This window comes from Mustela putorius, unplaced genomic scaffold, assembly GCF_011764305.1.
Source record: "Mustela putorius furo isolate JIRA1106 unplaced genomic scaffold, ASM1176430v1.1 tig00000129_pilon_pilon_pilon, whole genome shotgun sequence".
Taxonomy (NCBI): Eukaryota; Metazoa; Chordata; class Mammalia; order Carnivora; family Mustelidae; genus Mustela; species Mustela putorius.
Window position 1 is genome coordinate 41,366,259 of NW_025421290.1, and position 11,513 is coordinate 41,377,771.

Genomic DNA, 11,513 nt, shown 5'->3' on the forward strand with positions numbered 1-11,513 from the left:
ACCGAACATTCCCTCAGCTGCGGCACGGTCACGGAGCCTGCCGAGGCATAGGTGCGGGCCTCCAAGGGCTGCTCAGGCCCGCTGTGAGCCCGTGCGTCGCAGGAAGTGCTGAGGGCACAGGACGACTCGGGGTGGCGGCGGGGGCAGACCCACCACAGGCAGGAGCCAGTCAGGCGGTCGGGAGAGACGAGAACACAACAGGCATGCGCGGAGGCGGAGAGGCAGCACCGCGGTCGCCGCCCCCTCACGCTCCACGCAGCTCTCTGTGCCGCAGGCGGCGCTACCCTTCCGCTTCCTGTCCACGGCCTGCAAAGCCTGCTGGGGTCGGGGGCGCACGGTGCCGAGGGGGAGCCCGCCGTCCACGCCAATGCTCCCCGGCCCTGGTTCATAAACAAGACCACCAGTATTAGCATGAGACAGAAAAAGGAGAAAACAGAAAATACAACCCAGAAGATACAGATCATTCCAAGAACTTAGGAGGAGAAATGTCTAATGACAGCAATGGAGGAATGTGGGTTAGAAAAAGGGAGGATAAGTTATTGTCCAACGGAACTACAGGGAAACGAAAATAATGGGATCCTTGGGATTAAATACACAATTGTTGACAAAAATGAAAGGCCTAGATAACTGCATGCAGAGAGCTGCACACCAATCCCTCGCCCGGGAGATAAAACTGATAAATACAGAACAGAAACAGAGAAATGAAAATTACAAAGCCAAAAGCACGGAGGATAAATTCAGAAGTTCCACCATCCATCTAAATGGACTCCAGAAAAAGAGAAAAAATAAATTGTAGGTTTTTAAAACTATTCAGAAAAAAGTATAATGGTTGAATTATTTCTCATAATTCTTAATTATTTCTCATAATGCTCAAATGTTTCTCATTTGTCTCAAGATCAGATCACCAATGGCAGACTTTATACACCATGAAGACAGGAGCGTGTGCTTCTGTTCTCTGCCAGGCACAGCAGCTGGCACAGAGTATATGCTTCATCAATACTATTTAATGAATGAAGATATAAATATGTACTTTTTTTCCTAGTAAGCTCTATGCCCCCCACATGGGGCTTGAACTCTTAACCTCTAGAACAAGGGGTACATGCTCTACTGGCTGAGCTAGCCAGGTGCCCCATGGGTACTCGTTTTTTTATATTTGTTTTTAGAGAAAGAATAGGCCCATATGAGCAAGGGAAAGGGCAGAGGGAGAGAGAGAACCTCGCAGACTCCCTACTGACCACAGAGCCCGACTCCAAGCTCTACCTCGGGACCCTGAGATTACAACCTGGGCAGAAACCAAGAGTCGGACACTCAACTGACTGAGCCATGCGGGTGCCTCTACTTGTTGATTTTTAAAACTACTTTAAAAACATAAAGAACACTTGCTGATACTAAATAGGATAATGAATTTATGTGTAAGATGAAGATTATAAGCCAAATCCTTGGAATTAGGAGAGGGATTACTTTCTCTACTTCTGTATTATTAATTTTTATGAAGAGTATTATACTTTTATGTGACTTATTGTCAGTGTCCTTTGCCCTCTACGAGGGTGTTCTGTTTTGCTTACCATTCCAGTCCCCCACATCTTGCCAAACATGACATAGGCACACGTGCCTATGTGGCAGTCATAGAGGACATGTAACACTTGGGTCTCCCTTCCAGAGAGGGCTTACAACTGATTGACTGAGCCATGAGAAATGCAATTAGTTCAAAGTCTCTGGCTGTAACTTCTTTGGATCTGCTACAGTTTCTCAACCCAGCCACTCTCTTCTCAGATAGCCCCATCCATGAATTGAGTATGTTGGGGCCAAAAGTGCCTGCACTCCTCTAAAGCTTACTCTTCACTCCACTGTATTGCCTACAACTTTGTTAGCTCTATATCATGGTCTGAGGTTCCCCTTGTCCAATTGTGCTCTTTTCCTGTCAGGGGTCACATCTGCATCATGGACTGAAGGCTTTCCCTGTTCAATTCCACTTCTTCTTTTTTCTGTCCCAGGCATCATCCCCGAGTCCCAAACAAACCACTTGAAAGCCTATACGGTCTCAACATCTGCTTCTCAGAGGATTCAACTTTATATAACTTTTATAATTTAATTATTATAATTTTATATAATTTAAATTTATATAATTTATATAAATATAAATTTATACTGTTGCAAGGTTGGATTATATTTGGGAAAGGCAGGAGATTGGATTTTGAGTAAGGTATATTAGAGATGGAGAAACAAAGACACCTATGCTAGAACTTGGACAAGAGGCAATGAGGGCCTAGAGCTATCGCCCTGGGACCAGGACAGAACAGGAAGTTAGTAGCAATCTGAAGATAGACCCAAGGGACCCTCCCAACTGATCGGAGGAGGAGAATGAGGGGAGAGAGGCATCAAAGAGGCTTCAGTGCTTCAAAGCCTAGTGACGGATGATATCAATGGCATTTACAGCAAGTGAGCAGTGATGAGGAAGACTTGTTTAGGGAGGAAAAACTAAGAAGTCAACAATTGTATGCATGGCTTTGAGTTGTCAACTCATCAGCCTTCCAGGTGGAAGCTGGTGACAGATGGTGAGAAACATAACTAGGGGGAGCCAAGGTGGCTCAGTCAGTTAAGCTTCCAACTCTTGATCTCAGCCCAGTCTTATCCCCGTTTTGGACTCCAAAAGAAAGAAAAGAAAGGTAGCTAGAATGGAGGAGAAAGCCTTGGAAGACAGAGATGCATTTGGTTAGAAGTACATGTATGCTAATTGTCTTTTCCAAAGATAATTTTTAGGTCATCAATTATAAAGGAAATATGCAAATTATGCTGATGAACCAGAAATAAACTATGCAAGTGGAAACAAGGTGTTACTAATGAAGGCTGTACAGTTGAGAATCAAATGTGGTTGTGGGAGCTGAAATAAAACAGGAGACACAGTCAACAAGAGAAGCAAACCAATAAAGTACTCCTATCACCAGAAAGCAGACATAGTAGCTACCAGAAAACAAGTCCTGGCATCACATTCTAAAATAAATTTCTCGCATGGAACTTTCCAAAGGGGCTAAAGAATGACATAATGGGCAATGCTTCATCACCAGTTTTATTGCAACAACAAATTCTGTTTTTATATGACTGGATCTTAAAAAGATGACCTTGAATAAAGTCAAGTGTTTGTGCACATGCGGCCTCTGATGGTTTATCTTGATTTAAAAATAAAAGCAGAGGGAGGAAGAGCTGAGGCACATACCCTTTTAACCAACTTCCACAAACCACTGAGTGGAGATGGCTCAGGTAGTACTGCATTCTATTCAGAATATAGTTCTTATAGTGCAGAGTCCAGATCAGCATCAGTGTTAAAATTTAAGGGATCACAGCTGAGAAAGAAAAAGAGGACCATTTTCAAAGGAGAAACATGCAAACGTTCATACCCAGTGGCCTCCTTGCTTCTGGAAGCCCTGAGCAGATAAAAATATGGAGGCAGGGGCGCCTGGGTGGCTCAGTGGGCTAAAGCCGCTGCCTTCGGCTCGGGTCATGATCCCAGGGTCCTGGGATGGAGCTCCACATCGGGCTCTCTGCTCGGCAGGGAGCCTGCTTCCTCCTCTCACTCTCTGCCTGCCTCTCTGCTACTTGTGATCTCTGTCAAATAAACAAATAAAATCTTTAAAAGAAAAAAAAAAAAAGATGGTGGCAAATCACACTCCCAGGTTAGCTCTAGAAGGCATTTAGTGCCCAAAATCTCCCTGAAAGGGCTACCTAAGTAGAGAGCCACCTTCAAACCTATCATATACAGTTTATGTGAGCTCAGTGAAAAATAAAAAACAAGGGTATTAAAACAATGCATTATTATACATGTATAAAACCTTTCCCTATAAATGTTGGTCAAATTAACAGTTAAGTTCAAGAACCCAGAGGGCCAGCGATGCAGACTTGTTGGCTTACCACCTCCCTGAAAAATAAAACTGTCCCATCGACATAATTATCCTTAAAGAACTCAATATAAGACAATCCAACTGGGGCGCCTGGGTGGCTCAGTGGATTAAGCCTCTGCCTTCAGGTCGGGTCATGATCCTGGGATCGAGCCCCGCATCGGGCTCTCTGCTCAGCAGGAAGCCTGCTTCCCTTCCTCTCTCTCTGCCTGCCTCTCAGCCTACTTGTGATCTCTCTCTGTCAAATAAATAAATAAAATTAAAAAAAAAAAAACACACAACCCAGCTTTTCTCAAGTTTGATATTGCAATACTTACAGAAGGATTAAAAAACAAACTAAACACAGATTTTTCAAATAAGCTTATTAGCTGGATGGTGTTTCCTGATGATCTACACACACCACAGTATAGTCCACTGGCTTCACAACAGCTGCTTGACCTCATCTAACACACTTGTGCTTTAAGACCAGCTCTTGATAGCAAAATTGCAACGAGATCAGACTGCTAAAACTGTCGCTTCCGAGTACACATGACGGTAAGGTATATATTCTAGAGAAACGTGATGCTGAAGATGGTGATTATTTATCTCTCACCTTCTTATCAAGAAAACTGGATGTTATAAAAGCAATGGAAATCCAACAATCAACTGATAGTTCTGGGGTCCCGCATACCGCTGAAGAGACAGGTGTGTGCATGTGTGCGTGTGTGTATGCACCTGTGGGAGCAAGCACAGACACATGTGTGGTGGGGTGAGGAGAAGCAGAGGTGGAAGACAAGGGGAGAACAACAGAGACAATCAAACCTGATGGTTTAACGTTGTTGGAAGAATAATTAGACAAGCAGTAGGAGTCGGAAGCTATCAGATGAGCTGAGACCAGAGAGTGGCAGTTTCTCCTGGCTACCGCGTAGTAGGGAGAGGCCTGCCACTACCACAGCATCCCCAGTAACTTTGAGAGCGACACTCCACATGGCACAGAGACTAGCCTATCAACACTCTTGACCAATGGAGCAACAAACACCACTGCCAAGACCGCGGGCCCCTCTTTTCCACATATGCTCAGTCTGAATGGGATTTGGGGCAGACCTGCCTCACAGACAGGCACACCCATTGCAAAACTGGAGAAGTCCTGTACGGCCGCAGAAAGTGAGGTGAGCGAAGGCTGGCGAAGTGCCCTCCCCAACAAGCCATGCTGACTCTAGGCAACATCGTAACTTTAACAGTTTTCTCTACTTAACAAACCTCTGGGGTACTTCGATCTCGGTGACTATCTAAATAAAAACTAGACACAAAATACACATAGGGACTCAAAGGGAGATGACCCTATTGATATTAATGCTATCCTACTGCCTGGGTTGGGTATCTCCAGGAAGGCTGCGGTTGCATCACTTGCAATCATCACAATGACAGCTTCGTCTCAGGGTCCTGAGAGCAGGAAGTGAAGAAATCCACATAAAACACCAAGTAAAGACACAATAAATGTTACCTATGTTATTCCTGTCATTTAACCTTGGGTGAGGGACCAGCATGCTAGCAAACCAGCAAAGAGGCGCAGTCCGGAGAAAGGGATGGGGCGCAGAACCTTGAGGGTGCCGTGCTTATTTTAATAGCAAGTGCCAACAGTGGGCTTCCTGCATTGGCCCAGCTTCCACCAAGCAACACACAGGGCTTACACAGCGGAGTCAGATATCCTCTGGAGCCTACATTCACAAAACAATGACATGCATAGAAACAGTGTGATATCAGAGAGTGACTGCAGTTTCACAAGCCCAATAAGATTATATTTTACATATAATGTTGACTGTTCCACGAAAGGGAAACCCCTTCCCGCTCCCACGTCCAGAGACTTAGCCACAGTGCAATCAGGAATGCATTAAACAGCAGAAGGGCAAGGGTCTGGTCATGACGAGGCTGGACTGGACTGCCAGCCAGGCCAGTGGCGCTGCCCCGGCTGCACCCAACACTGACGTCCTCCTCCAGCAAGAGGACTGGCTTGCAGATCCCGATCGGGATCAGAAAAGGCGTTAGCCCACCAATCTCAGGGAATCAAGTTGTAGCGTAAAAATTATAAGAGGATACTTTGTTTAACCATATCTTATTAGTGACTAAGTACAACTATGTAATATCTTAAGTATATAGTTACACCTTACGGGGCTTCACTTTAGCTTCAAATGAGGCTACCTGGAGCCATAATTTGTTGTTCATTATCCTACAGTGACAAATGACCTGCCTGATTTGAAAATTCTAAGTTGTTCAGCCCAAGAAAACGCAGCAGGCACTGTGACAGTGCCTCCCACCGGACCGACTTCCTGGATTAACTGCTGCTCTGAGTCCCCCCGTCCAGCACAATGATGAACGCCCAAGGACAGGAGCAGACCATCTCCAGGGCCACACGCACTTTGTTCCCACCTGCTGGACTTCATGCTGACAGAGTCAGGCGGTGTCTTCCCAAACCTGTTTATGCCAGTCGACTTGTTATTGTAATTATGAAATTTAATTAAATATTATGAAAGCTGATGGAATAGGAGTATAAGAGATAAATCTTGTTTCTATTAAAAACTAAGCTGAAGGCCTTAGAAAGACTTAATGAAAGCAAGTCACTAAAAAGAAAGCTATTGGATTAGACATGGGCAAGACGACTATAAAAGATGAGAGAAAAATGAAACTTCAGAGTCCATAAAACTGGATTGCATTGCTGTTGTCTGTTGTACCTCTGACGGTTTTATACTGTTAATACAACATAAAATTCAAAATAGTAGCATCACTGTTGAAGAAAAACCCTTGGCCTCACAAGAGCTTGGCAAGTACATTCTACATATTTTAGTGAAAACAAAATATATTGGGCATGTATAACTTTTAAAGATTCCCTACTTTTAACTGGTATTTTCAATTAACCCAGTTCCAATTATGCTCGGTAAGAGGGTTATTTTCCATGCTTCAAATTAGAAATGACTTTGGATTAGTGGCTTTTAAGTTTATGAAGTGCTGTGATCTAAGCTGGATACCTCTGGAATATAGATGTCCAAATTTTTATGCCATACAAATCTCTACCAGATTTAAACACAAAAACATACTCTTTCCCTTCAGTCTAACATAGCAGAGAGAAGAGCACGGTGGTTAAGAACACGACGCCAGTGAGACAGCAGGAGTGGAATCCGGGCTCCCACACGACTAGTTCCCTGTCAGCTGAACCACTTATGTCCACTGAACCACGTGAGTCCTGTCTTCTCAACTGGGAGATGCCATCGTTAATGCTACCTATATCTCACTGGGCATTTTGAGGATGAAAGGAGAAAAATGCAGGGCATATCAAATACTTACTAAAACTTCCTCATACATAATATGTGCTTCAAAATGTTCATTAATATTAATATACTGCTTAATAGAAACAGTGCCTGCTACTGCATAAGTAAAATTATAACTAACATGTTCTTAATGTGTCTTTTTTTAGTGAGATGGCCCCCAACAACAGACAGCTCAGAAACACCTGTGAAAAATTTCCCAGGTACAATAAAGCAGGGTTTCTCAGCTAGAAGCAACTTTACCTCCCAAGACCTATCTGGAGACATTTCAGGTTATTACAGCTGGGGAGGGGCAACTACTGGCATTTAGGGTATAGAGGGCAGAGCTGCTGCTAATCTTATCTTACAAGGCTCATAGGATAGCCCCCTCCAGCAAAGAATTATCTGGGCCCAAATGCCAAGTTGGCAACACTGAGAAACCTTGTCAAGTTATATAGGACGGTGTATAAGGAAAAGGTGATTTCTAAAATCTCAACACCATAAAATCATTGAAAAACACTGGTTGTTTAAAAATGAAAATGGGATTTTTGTTATCATATTGTCAAGTATCTATGACTGAAGACATGGATACCTGGCAGCAAGACAAGATTCTTATGGTCAATAAACCCTCGTGAACACGGTCTACCATGTAATAACCTTAGAGAAAGTTTTATTCTACTGTGAACAATGTAATACAGCTACCATGGGCACTAGAAGTGGAACTTCATTTGGAAGGAGACGTCTAAGTCAGATTCAGAAACCCTGGAGCAGTAAGTGGAAAGTCAAACTGCTCTAGTACTTTGCATCTGGGGGGCCCCTTGGCTGGACTGCAGGGACTCCTGAGCTGGCTAATGCTCCACAGGGTAGGTCCTTCCTTGGCGAGCAGCCTGTTTTCTCAGCGTGGGTACTTGCTGGACTTAAAGCTCACTCTTGAGTGAATAATGTGGCTCAAAATCACTATTAGATTGCTCCTAAGACTTCATTTAAACTACTGACGGTTCAATAAATCACAGGGCCTTTCTTTAAAACAGGAGGTAAGACTATACATAAAGTACAATCCAAAAACAGATGCATATATATCCCTCCCCCCACACAAACATAAAGTAGAAAAGATTAGAAAGGAAGTCACCAACATACTAAGGATACTTATCTCTTCAGTCCCTTTTTTACCCCATTCTGTAAGATCTAGATTTGACTCCTGCCTGAGACTTCCTGGCTCTGCGACTTTTGTCAAAGAGCAAAAATCCTATCAAAAGGATAAGAATGTGTAAGTCCCATTTACTGATGAGAACACTGAGGCAGAAAAGAAATGGTTCCATACTAACTATAAACCTTTTTGTAGTTATAAAACTATAACTACAAAAAGGCAGCATTCTGATTGTTTTTGTAGTAAAAAAAAAAACCTATCTTTAAAATATTTTCAACTTTATGGCATCTCTCTCTCAAGGGAACAGAGCAAGTCTCTTAGACAAAGACTATAATTTCATCCACTACATTTAAAAAACCCTTCCTAGTAAATATACATTTCTATGCCTGAAAGGAGGAACTCACTCAAAAATGCAAAAAAGACAAAAATGGTAGCAGATACATTTAACTACTTTATCCACAAGGCTGCAGGATCTCCACTCACCCTTCTGGTAGAAGAACTTCCTGTAATAGTACGCGCCCAGGTCCACGTGCTCCACGATGTACCTCTTCACCCTGTCCAGATGCAGCACGAGGCCGTCCTTGGGCACCTCGAGGACAGCCACCCCCGCGTTTGTGCAATGGGAACTAAGCGTAGACTCAAAGGAGGCACTTTCACACCCACTAAAGGAGCCAGAATTTGATTTTGACAGGCTGATCTTCCTCTCACCTTCTCCCCCAATTTCGTTCCGAAAATATGGACAGCTCATGACCAGCTCGTTGCTCTTATCATCTCCCTGGTCCATGCTGAGGCTCCCCTTGGAATTGAGGTCCTCGGTGCTGCCCATCGGGGAGCTAAAACTGGCCGAGTGGGACAAAGGTCCTGAGACCAGGGAGGCCACAGCAGCGGCTGATGCCCCCGTGGTGGTGTTTCTCCTCTTGATAACATTGTGCCTGTTCATAATCGCCTCATTCAAGTCAAATAATATACTCTGGACATCATAGTGGGCAAAGCACTTTGGGCACGTCCAGGGCCTGACAGAGTCTTCCGACCGGTTATCCTCCAGATCCGACGACTTTCCAAGTTCCTCACCTTTGGCATTGCGTAATTTCCGAAAAATGGATGAGTCTCCGGTTTCGGACTTGGACCGGCGCTTGAGTGGTTTTTCCCTTTCCTTAAAGAGCCTGAGGTTGTCTCTCTGGGAGATGGGCCCGTCAATAACATCCAGAGAGAAACCAGAGCCCTTGCCCCCGCCGGCGATGAGAAAGTCACTGAGCTTCGTTGGAGTTGGACCGCGATCGGACTTGTCGTCTTTGTAGCCCTTTAACAGATCGAAGAAGCTTTCCCCGGACGTTCCCTGCTTGTCAATGGAAGAGGTGCTACCATATTCCCTGTGCAGTGACGGCCCAGTCTTGTAGGTGGGCGAGACACATTCATCAAAGCTATCCACGTCAAGTTCACTTATGGTGATGTCGCTGTTGCTCCGCTGCCGGATCCTGCGCAGCGCCTTCCTGGGGGAGCTGGGGTAGGCTTCGGGCATGAGAAATCTGGAGTCCATGCTCTCCGCCGGTCTCGTCTTGTTTTTCAGCGTGTTCTGTATGCTCTTCAGCATGGCTGAGTCACTGGAATTGAGGCTCACAGAACTCCCCTGACTCACAGGACTGCTTTTGGAGGACAGGCTCTCAAGGCAACTTGAGGTTTCTATTTCCTGGCTTGAACGGCTAGATTCTTTGACGTTTTCCTTTCGTGGGGGCCAATCCGCAATCCTAGCCCTAACCCCCATCTTGGGGACTCCGGGGGTGGAGGTTATATGGTGAGAACCTTCACTTCGGGGAGGCCCGACCGGAGCCATGACCGAGGACCCTAAGCTGCCATTCTGGGACCTGAAGCGCCGCATGTAGAAGTCGTCGGTGTGGACTTTGGGAGCGCCATCCGTGGCCACCACCGAGGCCCTTTCGGGAGCAGCGGGCCGCTCTGTCTGCGACCGTTTCAAGCTGGTCATGATGGAGAAGCAATCAGACTCAAATCCCTGCACAAAGGACCATCATAGCTAAGTTTTAAATGTGCACTTCCCTTTTGGAGAACGGTTTCCAGAGAATACAGCAGTTGCATGAGATCTTAATCTTTTTCATTTAAAAGGTGAAATGATGCCTTGTTTCCAAACCTCTGAAAATCCAGATCTTCAAAACATTATAATCCACAATGGTTCCCTTTGCTTTGCTTTCACAGACAGCTTTCTTTCAGAAGAAACTGAACGGAACTTGTATTACTGGGACTCTGTGATTGCCACAATCCCATGCTTTCTCTAAAAGAGAGAAGGACAATTAGAATTAGCATTTGATAAATACCTCTAAAAATAAATATGCAATTGCTAAAACCAGACACATGAAAATAAAAGACTCAATAATGGACTGCAGGTCACAGTTCACAGTCCATCTTTGTAGTAAAGCATGTTTAAAAGAAAGTGAAGGCATTTAATAAAATCCAACATTTAAGTAATATATGTTTTGAAAGACTATTAATACTTTAGCTTCATTGAACTGTTACATGTAATGGGGGTGGGGTGGGGTAGGGAATCTTGTTCCAAGACATCAAGGCTCCTACCCCAAGTGCAGACCAAGTACACCAGGCTCCAGTGATCTCCCATAAGGGAGAACATCATGAACCACTGTGCCGAGCAGAAGTTCGAAACACGAGCAACAGAGTTCAATAATCAGAACAATGTAGAGTCAGTTTTTAAACCAGACTAAAAATCATGTTATCAAGTACACTGCAACACTCACTTTTTAACATCCTTCATATTTCAAAACCCCACTTGCTTTTTCAGTCTCTTTACAAACGCTTAACATAGTTGGCAAGAGCAGATACAATAGAGAGAAAATAAACAGGTTCTCCCGGAGCCATTACCTCCATTAGCACTCCCCTGTATTTCCCTCACTTTATTACTTACCCCTTGAGGAGCAGTCCCGCATTCACCACCACCTCTTCCCCAGCTCTCTTTAGTCTACTCTTGAAGCTAGAAATATTCCGCTAATTAACAAAACGCCTGCATTTCCTTACGCATTGCTTCCTCCTCCACCCTCCGGTGCTGATGTACTAAGACAGCAGAAACAAAAATGCTGTTCTGGACAGACCTCTCCGCACTCCCCGACAGACGACAGAGAAGTGTTAGCATCCTTGCAGGTGACGCGTGAAGAACACCAACTTCCTTGTGAG

At 44.5% G+C, this 11,513-nt stretch overlaps 1 protein-coding gene across 5 annotated transcripts in view; it reads right to left on the reverse strand.

Annotated features, from left to right (window-relative positions):
• SIPA1L1 (signal induced proliferation associated 1 like 1) overlaps positions 1-11,266 on the reverse strand; it is a 135,241-nt gene extending 123,975 nt beyond the window's left edge. For 4 of the 5 annotated variants that reach the window (XR_006604606.1, XM_013057457.2, XM_013057456.2 and 1 more), the window contains exon 1: positions 8,802-10,602. Coding sequence is in view for 4 of the 5 variants with exons in the window: in XM_013057457.2 (XP_012912911.1) it covers positions 8,802-10,299 (1,498 nt within the window). In the remaining variant the exon portion in view is untranslated. Of the gene's footprint in view, positions 1-8,801; positions 10,603-11,247 lie in introns of those variants that run through there. The other variant, XM_013057455.2, reaches the window with a different exon arrangement.
• Between the last annotated feature and the right edge of the window lie 247 nt (positions 11,267-11,513).